Genomic DNA, 16582 nt, shown 5'->3' with positions numbered 1-16582 from the left:
AGAGTGAGTGATGCTAATGGTCTAATCTGATTCAATGATTTATGCTAAGCTAAAAATGGTCTTGCCAGGCCCCACAATCGACTGAATGGATTAAAAGGGTAAAAACTAACAGTTTTTCTCTAGATGACTTGTAAAATGAGCCTTTTTTAAAATGTGTTACTTTAACTGACAACTTGCCACCTGTATTCCAGTATTCTGGTATCAATTTTGCTATTTTGATATGCTTGTCCAGTTCGTGGTATTTTTCGTACATTCCTGCCATATCAGATGAAAGATTAGTTTTTCCTTCAGATTGCTAACCTCTCTTTTACTCCTCACAGATCAGTCTGGTGTGGCCTGTGATCTACCTGCTCTTCTGGGCCTTCCTGCTGATCTTCTCTCTGTACTCGGAGCCTGTGGTTTGTGGCATTGGCTTGGCCATCATGCTTACTGGAGTCCCTGTCTATTTCTTGGGCGTTTACTGGGACAACAAGCCCCAATGTTTCAATACATTTGTTGGTGAGTGGAATACAGTTCACACATGTGTGGGACTTCATGATTGCTATATTATGTTTGAATAGAGACAGCATAACAAAGATGATTAAGACTAATTAGCAAGGGTACATTAAAATGGTTAAAAGGGGCAGTATTTATAATGATACAGAGTATTTAACTTTAAATAACTGCTTTTTTTTACTTTTGTGGAAAAAAAGTATCTTTAAAAAGTGTATCACGATTTCCACAAAAATATTAGGCAGCATAATAAAACATATTTGTAATCAAATAATAGCAAACTTGATGTTATTGTAGTATGAGTGTTATACTTTTGTATTTTTATTAATTGTTTTAATTTGTTCTTATTTTTATACTTAATTTTTTTTATATATTTAAATTATTGAGTTTTTGACATAATTTGTGTTTTGTGTCATTTATTTATTAATTATAAATTATTTATGTTTTTTTAGCACATCTAGTAAGCTAAATAAAAATGATAATGTTTGTTTGATTTCAAATAAGAAATGGTTAGTTTTAGTCGACTAAACTAAAGGATTCTGTCTACAATATATCAAATATTAATTAAAAAATGTAATAAGTGTCAGTTTACACTTTTAGGAATAAAATATATTCTAAGTTATTTCAGAATGTATGGCTGATTGCAGAGATTAGCAAATTGATAGATAGATATAAAGCCTTTATATTGATTTAAAGAAGATTGTTGCTGACGTTTGAAGAAGATTATTATTGACGTATGACACGTGAACCAAATTCCTCTCTTTGTGTTTACAGACAAGATGACATACCTGGGCCAGAAATTCTGTGTGGTGGTGTATCCAATGGAGGAAGTAAAGAAAACCGATGAGTCTGCAGAGGGGATTGAGCTGAAGGAGCAGACTGCTCCACTGTCAGCAGAGGGCGAGGAGACGCCCAAATCAGCCGACTGCTGAAGAGACACACTCCTTCACACATATTCAAACAGACACTGGAAATCAAACTCAGATTGTTCACATACCTCTATAGTTTGCCTTTTGTATAAAGAGGGGGTTGCACTGGGGGCTGAAGCTCAGGAGAGAGTCATGAACAGAGACCAGCTGCTCCTCGATCTCTGTTCGCTGGTCTCTTAGCAGCTGCTTTCTACTCCATCGGCTGTGCAACAGAATTACAACATTAAAATGTGAGATAAGGAAAAGCTCTAGAATGTATAAACTACAAGCACAGGTTTTGGGATTAAAAAGAACACCTTTCTGGACATTCTGTGAGACACAGGAGAGTTACAGATCGTGCCAAACTACATCATGGCTTCGCCTGAAACGCCAGGGCTCGTTTTATTTATTTATTTATTATTAAGTACATTCTAATGTTATAATTCTTTCCCCTCTTTATTTTTATATATTTTAAATACTTCTCATCATTTTTTTAACAAGCCAAAGCTGTATTATTAATTAGCAAATTTCTCATTTCAAGTGTATTCCACCACACCAAAACACTCTTTTTAAAACGTTTTTATATTTTGATATATTTTTAATTGTAATAGTTTGATCATCTTCCGTTGTCATTATAGAATTGTTGTTGTTTTAGGTTTTTCTGTTTTCTTTACTCTGGGATCTCTTGTTTTTAATCATCATGTTTTAAGGCATATACATAAGAACCGATTGTGATGGTTCAGAGTAGTTTTCTATCAGGTTACTCTGGTACTTATACAATTCCAGCTCTTTTATTTGCCTTAAAGCTTTTACATAACTGTATAAAGTTTTCAATGTTAAAGAGTATTTTTCTTTCGGATATTTTTGAAGGTTAAAAGTATGAGAAAATGAAAAAAAAAAAAAACGTCAAAGTTGCTATCGTGAACTCAGCTGTTGTAACAGTGTCTTCATTCTGTGGACTTCAGACAGAATTTAGCTTCTCATGTCTCCGGCTTTACAGCCAGAAATAACCCCACAGTTCACTTTCACGCATCTTAATTATTTCAAAAGTTTATACACAGATGTAGATTAAAAATTGCACAGTGGTTTGGTTATATATGTGAAGAAACAAAAAAACAGTGGTGCAAAGTTAGTGTATGTGATGTATCTGAAAGCCTAAAATATAATAGCTTCGGGATGATCATTTATTTTGTAAATGTTCAACAAACTTGAAATCAACTGACATTGTTGAATCGTGTCATATTAATGCATAAAATATATGATAATCATGTGGATGGCCTGTAGATATTATTGTAGCTGCAATAGAAGGGACAGAATCAGTTGATCAAAACTAACAAACCTATGATTCACTCGTAGGATGATTAATGGTATTACTAAACAATAAAACGACACACCAAAATGAAGTCTAACAGATAATTAATTTTCTTAAAAAAGATAATAATTATATTGATATATGCTCAGTCGGATCAAGTGTGTGTCAAGGCAAGGATTGTAGTGGTCACGAAGTATTTTTGTATTTCATTTTGGTGCCTCTGTGTTGATGTCAAATCTTGATCCACTTGTGAAGACTATGGAAGAGTGCCAGTTGTTCTTCGTTTCATTTTATGCTAATTTGTAACGTGTAGGCGCTGTATAAAAAGCATTATATTATGTAAATCACGGTGTAATTCACTGCACATCCATTTTAATGAGCTAAAGCCTCCCAACCATCCACATTTCTGTGACACTATTAATATAAAGTCTACAAACTTCGCACTTACACAATAAACACTGCCTTTTGGGTTCCTCTGTCGTGGTCGTCGACGAGGCCTGCCGTTACCAATTCACCACAGACTGACTGAATAACCAAAGGTGTGCATTGAGCATCTTTGGTTGTTGTAATGCTGCTCCTGAGCTGTGCCTCAGTATCCAGCACTGCCTACCGTGTGCTAAACACAAACACAGTGTAGATATTGAATATAAACATACGACTCTGATTGTGCTGCAATTTTAAGCTTTCATATCCACTGGCGATACCAAAAGCCAAAACAAATTCTGGTTAATTTTCACCATCGATAACAAATGATTGATGTCAATATTTTGAATGTCACAACTGTATAAATCAGCAAGAGAAAGACTTTTACAGACTGTATTCAGATATAACTTACAATCTGAGGCGATAAAGCTCTGTTTGCCACTTACACGGAACAGGGGGTGAACTATTTGTATCAGAGTCTTCTTGTTTGTTATAGTTTTTGTATTTGTTTGAACAGTATATATATATTACAATGAATAAATCTATATGCTGAACTCACGAAGGCCTTTGTTTATTTCACGGTTGACTCGAAACAATTGAGCTGCACTGCCACCTGCTGGATGATTACGATGACCTCCAAAAGTATATACAAAAGGACCAAATACACTTCCTTTATTATTATTATTATTATTATTATTATTATTATTATTATTATTATTATTTTGCCTTTCAAAAACATAACAATTTAGGCCAAACTCAAACCAAATATAATCTTGCACAAACTGACTGAGACATGTCAGATATACAGAAAATAAAATATAAAACCATAAAATTAACAAATATACAAATACACTAAAAAATGTACAAAATGACTTAACGAGAAAGAACAACATACCGTGCAAACATCAAACTCTGTAAGGGGTTAAATAAAACCATATTCTAGAAACAAATCAGACAACTATTTAGCCTTCTCACCCTTTATTACTTTTAAAGCTTCTATATAGCTGGCAAACTCCTTTTTAAACAATCACAATAAATTGAGGAGCCGTTTTCAAAATTTAGCATTTGTGAATCAAATATGTAACTGAAATGAGTAAACAATTTGCAGTTAAGTCATCATTTTTGATGTCCAAGCATGTGTGTGTTTGCAAGTACAATTTTAAACAGGAAAAATCAAGAGAAAGCTAAAAATATATACAATTTTACAGACATTTTGTTGTTTTTAGTAGTTGACGATTTCTTTTTTCAATAATTCATTGGAATTTAACTGTATTACCTTCTATTCCTAAGTATGTTTGGTGACAAAACTCTTATTATAATAGATATCACAATTCAATAAATTAGCTTTAAATGCATCAAAACGTATTGGCTACATAATTTTTCAAAAGGGGGTGTACCCATTTATTCTGAAAACTGAGTAAAAAAATATTAACTTAAAATATTTTAAGAAATATATTTACATTTATTTACTCATTTGTTTACCCTCATATTTATTGGCTGTTTTTCTTTTCTTTTTTTGTCTACTTTTATTTATTTTCACATTTATATATTTAAGTATTTATTTATTGCATACATTTTTATCACTACTTTTCTTCATCTTTATGGGGTAACAAGGAGCAAATGTTTTTACCACAATAATAGCAATCAAATACAGTAAAAAAAAAGTAAAGAGAAAGAAAAAAGTCAAGTACATTAACATCACTTTACAAAAAAGTATAAATTTTAAAATCTTCCTTTTCCATGGGATGTCACAGAAAGCATGCATGCATATGAACAGAAATTTCAATAGAGTTAATAAATACAGCTACTATTAGTTTTTTAATGCTTTGCTAATTTTAGATATCAGGACTTGAGCTCCAGGTGGCAGTAAAGATCTACTGGTGCATTTAATCTTATTTATCTATTGTCTTGTGTTACCCATCCTCAGGCTTCATAACTGATTTCAATTGTGTATTACATTTTTTCATATGGTATTGTTACTGTTCACTTTTAATAAAACAACTCAATATGCAATAGATGAGTGTATGAGGACTTCATTTCTCTTTATTTTGAGCAATGAAAGTGCTGCTTAAAAAAGCATTTGACATGCATGAAGACAAAGAGGTTAAAAAGTGATATGTGATTTATACATTACTGAATAAATAAGCAGAATAAATACATTTTCCATTGATGTATGGATTGTTGGAATAGGACAATATTTGTCTGCCATACAACTATTTGAAAATCTGGAATATGAAGTTTAAAAAAAAAGAAAAATCTACTTTAAATTTGTCTAAATTAAGTGCTTAGGGACACAGTGACTTAGTGTTTAGTACTGTAGTGTTTAGTACTGTCGTCTCACAGCAAGAAGGTCGCTGGTTCGAGCTCCGCCTTGGTCAGTTGGCTTTTCTGTGTGGAGTTTGCATGTTTTCTCCGTGTTTGCATGGGTTTCCCCCACAAGTCCAAAGACTGTGCGGTATAGGTGAATTGAATTAACTAAATTGAGTCTGTGAATGAAAGTGTATGGATGTTTTGCAGTGCTGGGTTGCAGCTGGAAGAGCATCCGCTGCGTAAAACATAAGCTAAATAAGTTGGCGGATCATTCCACTGTGGCAATCCCTAATGAATAAAAGGATAAGCCGAAGGAAAATGAATGAATAAGTGTTTAGCGTTGCAAATCATTAATGAAAAATTGAGATTTGATTAACTTAAAGTAAAACATTTACAAAATATCTTCATGGAATATGATCTTTACCTAATATTCTCATGATTTTTGGCATAAAAAGTATATATATATACACATACATTAACTTGAAAATGAATCCAAATCTATTATAAAACAAATATGAAACCTCAGAATGATAAAAGAAAAACATTTTCAACATGCTTAAATGGTGGCATCAATGTTTATTGTCAAAGTGATACATGAGTTTACCTTAATTCAAACATTCCTTGTAAACTTAACAAAAAGAGCAGTCACGCTCTTAATAAATGAAGTGGGAGTGGCATTAACAGGAAGAAGGTGATGAGTGATCCAACAAAGAAAGCATATGGTGGCAACCAGTCGTTCATACAGTTGATCTGTTGTTTCTGAGTATCTAAGCTGACCAAGGCAGGACTGGCGGTTACATATTTAGGAGAAGCCGGTCGGGTTTTTGGTGGATTTGTCCACCTCTTAGAGCAAGAACCAGATGCAGCACAGAGCCGCCCTGGATTTTGTAATCTGCTGCCGTTTTCTCATCATTCCTGAGGAAGAAGAGGTGGATTGTGGGTTAAAATTGTATCAACAAAGATGTACAGGAACACAACGTGTACAATGACCTACATCTGTTTCCCACTGTAGATGAGTCTCTGTTGCTGAGGTGGGATTCCTTCTTTCTCCTCCACTCGCTCTTTTATTCTCTCCACCTGAACGAGATTCACATTAAATAAATGCACACTGAATTGAATGATGTGTAAAACTGTGGCTTAAAGTGGCTAAAATCACTCAAAAATGAAGTGACTTCTAAGTAACATTTTTTCTTCTGTTAAGAATAAGAAATTTATTTTGAAGAAAGCTGGAAAACCTGTAACCACTGACTTTCATAGTATTTATTTTCCTACTATGGACATTAGTGGTTAAAGGTGTTCAGCTTTCTTCAAAACATCTTTTTTTTGTGTTCAACAGAATCTCATAAAGCTTTGGGTCCACTTGAGTAAATAGTGAGTAGATTTTCATTTTTGGGTGAACTTTAAGCCCTTTAAGGCATTTTAAATCCTTTTTTATGGCATAATTGATGGCATAATTGTCCAAACTCGGTCCTGGAGGGCCGGTGTCCTGCATATATTAGTTTCAACCCTAATTAAACACACCTGAACCAGCTAATCAAGCTCTTTCCAGGTATACTCGACTTCCAGGCATGTGTGTTGGAGGAAGTTGGAGCTAAACTATGCAGGACACCGGCCCTCCAGGGCCGAGTTTGGACACCCGTTTTATACCTTCTTAAATAGTTTTCCACTTACATCAAATACTTGTCAGAGATCATAAATCTGAATACACTCACAAATATAAGCACAAACTCTGTACATCCACTAAGCAATATACAGTACTCAGCATATAAAAGTACACCCCTCACAAATCTCTATTTTAAATAATATTTTTAATAGGAAGCTACACAATATTATATTTGTGCATATACATTAGAGTAGTCAGTACTGAAGCCCAATCTGGAGCTAACAAAAATAACAAATCTAACAAAATAACTTACGATAACGGTCCAAAAACTAGTACACCTAAATTTATGTTATAGAAAAATATTAAATACAAATTTAAAAAAGACGAAAAATCAAGAGAAGCAAAACATTGAACATTTTTGTTAAAATTTTATAGTTTGTCATTTTTCTTGTGTAATATTTTGCTTGAATTTAATTGCATAATCCTTCAGTTTCTAATTATGTTTGGTGACTAAAATATTGTTTAATAAATATATCAATTTAATAAATCTGATTTGTTTAAATGCACCAAAATACATTGCCTATTTTCAAAATGGGGTGTACTCAAATATAGTGAGCACTGGATGCTTTCCTTTTTGTGTTCATGTACACTAATGTTATACATAATAAATTCTTTTAAAATAAATAAAACTAAATAAAATAAGACAAAAAAATGGGGGAGAACAAAAACGAAAAGTTAAACGAATAATTAAATAAAATAAGATATACACACACATAAGCAACAAAATGATGTACATGTAGAAAGTGATCCTTCCGATTTTAGGCTAACAGAAAAGTTCAGGTCCATGTGATGTTGCATAATTAGTCCATTTTTCCCAGAATGAAATAAAGCTTCCATTTTCTGATTTACAAATGCAGTAATTTGCTCAATTTTATAAATTGCAATTGTCATTTCCTTCCATGCATTTAGGCTAGGACTAATGCATGAGCAAATGCTCCAGAGTTGTTAAATAAAGATCACTTATTTGTAGAGAAATACAGGATGTCTTCCTTTTTAAAAATGAAATTAATAGATTCAAGGTACTCAAGAAGACATTCATTCATTTCTTGTGAATGCAACGGATTTAATGCATGACATTAATGACTAAAGGCTTTCTGCTCTGACTGACCAGGCCTTTAATTGTAGAACAGAAATAAAGACGTTTAAAACGTCTTTTAAACCTTCAGAAACCCTGTTAAAATGTTATACTTTACCTTATCTGTGGGTTCGATGTCAATCTCGATTTCTTTGCCCGTGAGTGTCTTTAAAAACAAGACATATGATTAGTCATTTACACACATTTCGCTCTTAATGATCTATCATCTATTACTCCACGGCTTGTTATTATATTAACCGTGCACATCATATTGTAAAAACAGCTTTTTGACAAATTTGCAACGCCCTACTACTAACGTTAACCGTTATATTAAATAAAATACTTAAACTAGAGGCACAGCGACGAACCGACAAGAACTGTGCTGAATGAAACTGCTGTTCTGCGTTCTTTTCTTACCTTGACTTTAATTAGCATTGTGACTTCTTCTGTTTCAGAAACACATGCAGAGAAATGAAACACAAATACTGAAGCTGAAAGTTCAGATTTCTCTAATTCCCACAAATTCTCCGCCGCTCGCGGAGTTCCTGCGTCACTGCAAAATAATTCCCACCTTTCCAGTGTCTGTAGGAAGAGTTCCGAGGGCTCTGTGCAGAATAGCGGTCTTCGATAATAAGAGACGATTTGCAATAATATGTATATATATTTCGTAAAATCAAACGACTTTTATTGTATTTAATATATAAATACACATTTTACACTTTCTGAACTTTCATTAAATAAGAAAAAATCAGTTGAGTCCAATCTGACCGGGAAAATATGAATTTGCGACGTTTACTGCGACAGTGTGCATCGCTGTTTGTAGTTTTTCATCAAACGTTTCAAGTTGAATTGACGCACGAGATGTCAGTTCAAAGACTACATGCCCTTGACAGTCGTAAACATCCCGCTCAACTAAAACGACCGCCTTCAACCCGGAAACGAGTTTCATTCTCTCTCACATAACCCTAACGAGGAGCTGCGCGTCTACAGTTATAAGTAAGATATAAGTAAGATTTTATTTAGTAAAATGTAAATAAGGTGTTATGTAAGTTACATTTGTTTGTAATCATAGCAAAAACATTTAATGTCAAGGCGACATAAAATCAGCAATGTTGCGCTCTTTTGACCTGCAGTATCTGACAGCTACTGTCAGACATGCAGAACACATCACCACCAGATGTGCTTACTTTATTTTGTTTGGTAACGTTATGTGGTAAATTGTTTTAATCTGCTCTACGAAATTTCACTTTTTTGTAACTTTAATGGAAATTGTGCAATATTTAGTATTAAAAAGATTAAAATAACAATATATGTTTCCTGTCTCTCACGGTCACCCTCCTCCTCACTGATCATCTGCCATAATTGAATCAGTGGGAATGTTTTTCTTTCATTGTCTTGTGTTTTTCCAGGCAGTGTGATACGGTTGGATCAGTCTCAAGGCCAATCTCTCCAGCAGCCATGCCTCGCATTGAAAATGACATCAAACTTGACTTCAAGGATGTGCTGCTTCGACCCAAGAGGAGCACTCTCAAATCTCGCAGTGAGGTGAGTCAGACACCTGTGATTAGGGCTGCAGACATTGGAAAAATGCAATATTTTGTTATTCTGCGATATATATATATTGCGAAATGAATACAACTTGACCAGATGACTTGAATATCTAAATTTGTAAGGAATTTATAAGTTTACATAGATTGGGATGGTTCTGTAGAGAAGTGCATCTGCATAAAATATATGAACAAATCTACAAGCACAGATAAATACAATAAAGAAAAAGATGCTAATTAGATACACAATAATTTACCGTGGCGACGCAGTGGCGCAGTAGGTAGTGCTGTCGTCTCACAGCAAGAAGGTCACTGGTTCGAGCCTCGGCTGGGTCAGTTGGCATTTCTGTGTGGAGTTTGCATGTTCTCCCAGGGTTCGCACGGGTTTCCTCCGGGTGCTCTGGTTTCCCCCACAGTCCAAAGACATGCGGTACAGGTGGATTGGGTAGGATAAATTGTCTGTAGTGTATGAGAGTGTGTGTGTAAATGTGTGTGTGGATGTTTCCCAGACATGGGTTGCGGCTGGAAGGGCATCGTAAAGCTTAAAAACGTGCTGGATAAGTTGGCGGTTCATCACGCTGTGGCGACCCCGGATTTATAAAGAGACTAAGCCGAAAAGAAAATGAATGAATAAATAAATGAATGAATGTAATGTATTGTTTTCTGAGAAGTCTAGCACTATTCCTCATTTTATGAAAAATGTAATACAAGTAAAGTTACAAATGATACAATCTATAGGCCTGAATGGTTTTTAAATCCTCCTACAGTCACAGGCCTCAAAAACACACGCAAATGAATAAATTATAATCCAGACTCAACATTACATATCTTGCGATGTGGCTATTGTGAATTGTCACATTGTGATATCAATGCTGAAACAATATATTGTGCAGTGATGTATTTTTGTTTGTTTTGCAGGTGACGTATGACATATTAGATTTAAGCTAGCCTCATTATAATCAAAGTTTCACTGCATTCATGTGTCCAGTGCAATGATGAGCTAAAATCTGGCTTCTCTTCTCTTTCATGTATTTTCGCTCTCTGCTCTGTTTCAGGTGGATCTCATGCGCAGTTTTACATTTAGAAACTCAAAGGGCAGTTATCGTGGGATTCCCATTGTTGCTGCCAACATGGACACAGTGGGGACGTTTGAAATGGCCTTAGCTTTACATCAGGTATAAGTTAAATCCTCACTCTGTTTTAAATATAGCTAAACACGTATGACCAGTCTTTGTCTTAAAACTGAACTAACTTCTCTATGATGTCAAAACTCAATAGAGAAGCCACAGACGCCGATGTGGCTTTAAAGGTGTTTAAAAAAATAAAGATAAATGGGTTGTAAATGTATTATTGGTGTAGTTGGTTTAAGTATAGTTCTGACTTGTTATATTCTGGGTCCTTATGGGTGCTTGAAATTTTTATCTAGTATTGTCAAGGTATAAAATAAAATTCATCTTTATTTGTATAGCGCTTTTACAATGTAGATTGTGTCAAAGCAGCTTCACTTAGAAGATTATAGTAAATTGAAACAGTGTCAGTTCAGTGCTGAGATTTTAGAAAGAGGGCTTGAAATTGAAATTGTGTTGCTTTCATAAAAATTTGTTACTAAATGGATAATAATAATTATCTATTTAAAAAATATATATTTTTGCTTTTTCATAAAATGATAACAATGGAGTCTCTGCATATTTGTCCTTAGAATACTCTACTTTACTCAAACTATACTATACTATACTATACTATACTATGGTATTATAAATATAATCTTATGAAGTATGGGCAGTATAAGTATGTAAATATGTAGAAAAAAAAGTTATTAGGAGTTCAAAGAAGATAAGCACCACCTATCAACTGTACAATTGTGTACATTTATGTGTGCGTGTGTGTATGTGCATGTTTGTCTTTCTGTCCTTTAACATACTTCTCATTACATTATTTTTTTGTAGTTTAGCCTCTTTACAGCCATGCAAAAGCATTACGGTGTTGACGACTGGAAGGAGTTTGCAGCCAAGCACCCAGAATGCTTAGAGGTGGGCATCTTTGCTAGATTTTAAATACAGTTTAAATACAGATGGTTTGTATTTAGATAATCACTTCTTCATTTTTTGTCCAGAGTGTTGCAGTCAGCACAGGGACGAGTGAAGGGGACTTTGAGAAACTGGGGGCCATTGTTGCCGCTGTGCCTCAGATTCGGTACATTTGTGTGGATGTAGCCAATGGCTACTCTGAGCACTTTGTCAACTTTGTAAAAGACGTGAGGCAAAAGTTCCCCACGCACACTATCATGGTTAGTCAACCGAAACAACACACAGCTATCTTATCTTTAATCTCTTTTAAGGAATAATCATAATATTTTAAAACTGAACGTGTGTTTTTTAGGCTGGCAACGTGGTCACGGGAGAGATGGTCGAAGAGCTGATTCTTGCTGGGGCTGACATTATCAAAGTGGGCATTGGACCAGGTGACATCATCACTCATGTTTTAACAGTCTGAGATGATATTCAGCTCATTTTACAGTATTCTCACTTTAGTTTTTGTGTCTAGGCTCTGTGTGCACCACTCGTAAGAAGACCGGTGTGGGTTATCCTCAGCTAAGCGCCGTCATCGAGTGTGCTGACGCTGCTCACGGCCTGGGTGGACACATCATATCTGTGAGATTCATTTCTAAAGCCCCTATATTGTCACATCTTTCGTACCTATATTTCATTTTTTACAAATTAAAATAGACCCTTCATTTCTGCGTGAATAAAATCACATGACAAACAATTCATTAAATCAATTTATTTGTTCATGGTTAAGTCATCATGTTTTGCACCCCAAAATTAGAACCTCAGAGCTTTGAGCATAAAATCAAGCATTTATGTATTATTACATGCAAATAACTATTATTGTTAGATGTAAAGTCATAGCTATATACAGTCAAATAAATTGTTCATACCCCAGGAATATATATATACTGTACTGTATATACATAGTGTTTTCTGTAACTCTCTTATTGTGCTGCATCTTAAAGTAATTGCATCTTATTTCTGCTGTCTGTGGTTTTAAAATTAATTCAACAATAATAGATAATGAAATCACTCTGCTCTTGACTGAATAGCTGTATAGTGAAATAGTGTTTAACCTTCATTTATTTTGTAGAGGGAAGATTATATACAGTATACGGTGTTAGATAAAATGTATATAACTGAAAGCTACTGTTAGGTACATAAAAAACCTGAAAAGCACGGTTAATTTCCTTAGCATTATCTTCGCTATATATTGTATTCATTTGGTATTATATTTTGCTTGTTGCTTTCTTTACTGAACATATCAATATTGTTATTATTTTTTTTTATGTTATTATTACTTATTGTTTATTTTTATGCTCATATAACAAATACTGTATCTGCATCAAATTTAAATTTTACTCCATGTAAAATTTTAAATGTTTTTCTTTGAATATAAACTACACTAAATCATTAAAAAGCCATTAAAAAACTCAATTGTGGAACATACAAAAACATACATTTGTTTTATTTTTTGATGTTTAACAAAACATGTTTCCTTTTTTACTATTATGGCACATATCAGGATTTACAGAGCTAAAAACAAAGAGTAACAGGCACCCTATTTGTGGACAAAGAGTCTTTGATCAGGTATCTGCTGAGCTCATCTGTTTTCTGTCTCTCTGTAGGATGGGGGATGTACCTGCCCAGGTGATGTCTCCAAGGCTTTTGGTAAGTCTTGGTAACACTGCATTATTATAATGGGATAAAACAAAAGACGACTTATTAACCACAACTTTTGAATTTGCATATTCATTGTTTCCTTGCTACCTCTGAATGCAACACTTTTTAACTGTTGGCCACAGTATCACATTTCACTTGTGTTTGATTGGCTGATCTGTCTGCTAGGGGCGGGAGCTGATTTTGTGATGCTTGGAGGAATGCTGGCTGGTCATTGTGAGAGTGGAGGCGAAGTCATAGAGAAAAATGGCAAGAAATACAAGCTGTTCTATGGCATGAGCTCAGACACGGCCATGAAGAAGCACGCAGGAGGCGTAGCAGAGTACAGGTAATTGAGTAGAGCTTTAAAAGGCATACTTCACCCAAAATGACCTCATCATTTTGAGAGTAGAGGTTTTTTTAACTGTACTGAATATGCTGTTTTCAAAGACATACCTAAAGTAAAATTATGTTAGACTTATGTTAAAATTACAAAAAAGTTTTAAAATTAAAAAAGTTGCCTTAAACTGTGCCGAAGCACAATTGTTCTCCCTCCCATCTTCTCTAACAGCCTGCACTCACACTGCCTTTTACCTTCTGAACCGGAGCATACTTTTGTCATTGATGATGTAACTGTTCAGTAACAGAAAGAGAAGTGCTCTCACTCAGCACAGTGGAGATATCTTTAGTTATATCATTTTAGTCGTTTGGGATACAGTGACATGCAGTCAAATATTTTGCCGAACACATCCTCAACTTTTAACGTTCATAAATAATCATAAAAGTCCTCGTGCTGCACGAATTATGAGGTTGCTGAAGATGCAGCTGACATGTAGTTTGGTTTGTGTCTTTAATAAACTAAGATAATTTGCTTTCAATGAACAGTAAGAATGATTTATAAATCTATATGAAACAGTCCCTTAAAAGTGACATCGTCTCTTCAGTTTCGGGCTCAGCCCACGTGTTGCGCTCATATTACAAGCGTACTGCACAAAAGCCCAACCAAACCGCACTCTGGTACACCGGCCAACTGAACCACATCTGGGCCTGATTCAGAGCATTCACACTTGTCAAACAAACAGGGAGACGCGCCTGGACATGGTTCGGATAGCATATTGTGAGTACACCCTTAGTTATGGTTTTGAGGCAACAGAGGCATGCAAATTTTAAATTCACAGGGAAAAGTTGTAGACACTAAAATGTATGCAGTCATTTTGACCTTTATGGCAGTTCTTGGTAGAATTTATCAAAACTCTTTTGTAATTTTGATAAAATAACAATGTTAGAAGGAAATATAAACATATTTATTAAACGTCAGGTAATTACAGATATGTGTGTTTTGTTTCAGCAAAAATATTAAACTGCAAAAATTCAAAAGGGTCAAAATGATCGCCTCAGAAGTTCTAGTGTTAAATGACCTCATGTGGTTTTAAACCTTTATGAGATTCTTTCTTCTGCTGAACACAAAAGACAATATTTTGAAAAATGTTGGTTGCTGGCACTTACTGACTTATGGTAAAAAAAAAACTAAGGAAGTCAATAAATGTCAGCAACCAACATTTTTCCAAATATCATCCTTTGTGCTCAGCACAAGAAAAAAAACTCAACTAGGTTTTGAACAAGTGAAGAGTGAATAACAATGACATATAATAATGACAATAATTATGTCTTAATAATAATAACTGGATTGCTGTGATTAACCATCATTATGCATGTTTTTTTAGGGCATCTGAGGGTAAAACAGTTGAAGTGCCTTATAAAGGGCCCGTGGACGTGACGCTGAGAGACGTTCTGGGTGGAGTTCGCTCCACCTGCACTTATGTGGGCGCTGCTAAGCTGAAAGAGTTGAGCCGTCGTACCACCTTCATTAGGGTGACCCAGCAGCTCAACACAGTGTTCGGTAATGATAATTGAGACATGTTGGTCCACATTGGGCCAACTGATGCCAAATCCATGCGAAGGTCATTTTATCCTGGGTGCGGTCAAGTAGGCACACATGCATGTTCACATACGCACACACACACGGTCATTTAACATAATTTCTGTCGTGTTTTGTTCGTTTTTGTTTGTCTGTTTAAACTCGGTCTTGGAGGGCCGGTGTCCTGCAAAGTTTAGTTTCAACCCCAATTAGACACACCTGGGCTAGCTAATCATGCTCTTACTAGGCTTTCTAGAAACATCCTTGCAGGGGTGTTGAGGCAAGTTGGAGATCAAATCTGCAGGACACCGGCCCTCCAGGACCGAGTTTGGACACCCCTGCCTTAGATCAAACACCTCATATATTATCCAGATAACTGGGTACTATTTTAGACTTTGTTGTCAATTTGAAACGAATGTCTCTCTACGCTCAATGTCTTACATTCAGATACTTTCTGATTTCATAATCATTCCTGGACCAACTCAGATCTTTAAAGGGTTATTAAAGTATTAGCAGTCTATTATATTACATGATGACCATTATATATTAGCAGTTTATAATATAGCATATATTTAAAAACCAAAGCCAAGTTGTTGTTTTCAATGCTTTTAACATTTCCTCCAGCGTCGTCTATGTTACAGATGCAGCGTTAAACAATCTTTTAAAGTCTTAATCTGTTTTTGTCACAGTATTGGCATGATTTGATGCATTTGAGCCTGGTTTGAACATTAGACAGCTTTTATAGTAGTTTGCTTAACTGATGATTAACTTTAATTTAATTTAATTTGTATCTTTTTTGCTATTATATACTGTAGTTCATACGTTTGACATTCCTTTGTGTCCTAATACATTGTCATTAATGTTGCTTGGGCAGATTTAATTTGACCTATATTGAACTTTTAATGACGATGAATCAAATTTTGTTCGTATATTCGGGCGTTTAGCATTCCTGTGTTGTTTTGTGGAAATAAATGAGTTGGATAATCATTGAAGAATGGCTTGAGTTCTTTGCTGTTATTCTTGTAGGTACATTTTTAGTCACCAGAATCATTTTTTATGTTTAGATATTTTTCAAATGCTTGTATTTTAATGATTTCTTACACATTGTCATGGATCACAAGATTTAACAGGCCAATATTATGTTACATGTTCTGCACACAGTGTCTTGTACAGCTGAATGAGTTCCTTTTGTGCATTTAATTCAGTCAATATTTTCCAGGATGTATG

At 34.7% G+C, this 16582-nt stretch overlaps 4 protein-coding genes across 9 annotated transcripts in view; 2 read left to right on the top strand and 2 right to left on the bottom strand.

The window, feature by feature from the left end:
• The window catches only part of svep1 (sushi, von Willebrand factor type A, EGF and pentraxin domain containing 1), a 148215-nt gene extending 146795 nt beyond the window's left edge, over window positions 1-1420 (bottom strand). The window contains exon 1 of one of the 2 annotated variants that reach the window (XM_087259760.1): window positions 1281-1420. The gene's annotated coding sequence lies outside the window, so the exon portion shown is untranslated. The remainder of the gene's footprint in view (window positions 1-1280) is intronic. The other variant, XM_087259761.1, reaches the window with a different exon arrangement.
• Window positions 1-3693, top strand: part of slc7a8a (solute carrier family 7 member 8a) — a 29279-nt gene extending 25586 nt beyond the window's left edge. Inside the window, 2 exon segments of the mRNA NM_001271897.1 lie at window positions 321-498; window positions 1267-3693. Of these exon segments, the coding sequence (NP_001258826.1) occupies window positions 321-498; window positions 1267-1424 (336 nt within the window). The 3' untranslated portion in view covers window positions 1425-3693.
• Window positions 3694-6001: 2308 nt separating this feature from the next.
• nedd8 (NEDD8 ubiquitin like modifier) lies at window positions 6002-8766 on the bottom strand. The gene is given in 4 exon segments (NM_201321.2): window positions 6002-6360; window positions 6440-6522; window positions 8302-8349; window positions 8601-8766. Coding segments are annotated over 4 exon segments (270 nt in total). The 5' UTR covers window positions 8619-8766; the 3' UTR covers window positions 6002-6239.
• Window positions 8767-9123: 357 nt separating this feature from the next.
• On the top strand, window positions 9124-16342 carry gmpr2 (guanosine monophosphate reductase 2). Of its 5 annotated transcripts, none has more exons than XR_015494935.1 (11): window positions 9124-9179; window positions 9593-9728; window positions 10786-10905; window positions 11677-11760; window positions 11844-12017; window positions 12110-12191; window positions 12275-12381; window positions 13407-13449; window positions 13627-13786; window positions 15162-15413; window positions 15676-16342. XR_015494935.1 is itself a non-coding variant. In NM_001040304.2 (10 exon segments), coding segments are annotated over 9 exon segments (1047 nt in total). In that variant the 5' UTR covers window positions 9130-9179; window positions 9593-9641; the 3' UTR covers window positions 15352-16342.
• Window positions 16343-16582: the final 240 nt, after the last annotated feature.

Source organism: Danio rerio, chromosome 7 (assembly GCF_052040795.2).
Source record: "Danio rerio strain M-AB ecotype USA chromosome 7, GRCz13ab, whole genome shotgun sequence".
Classification (NCBI taxonomy): Eukaryota; Metazoa; Chordata; class Actinopteri; order Cypriniformes; family Danionidae; genus Danio; species Danio rerio.
The sequence above is the reverse complement of the archived record's forward strand: the minus strand, read 5'-3'. Positions and strand labels throughout refer to the sequence as shown.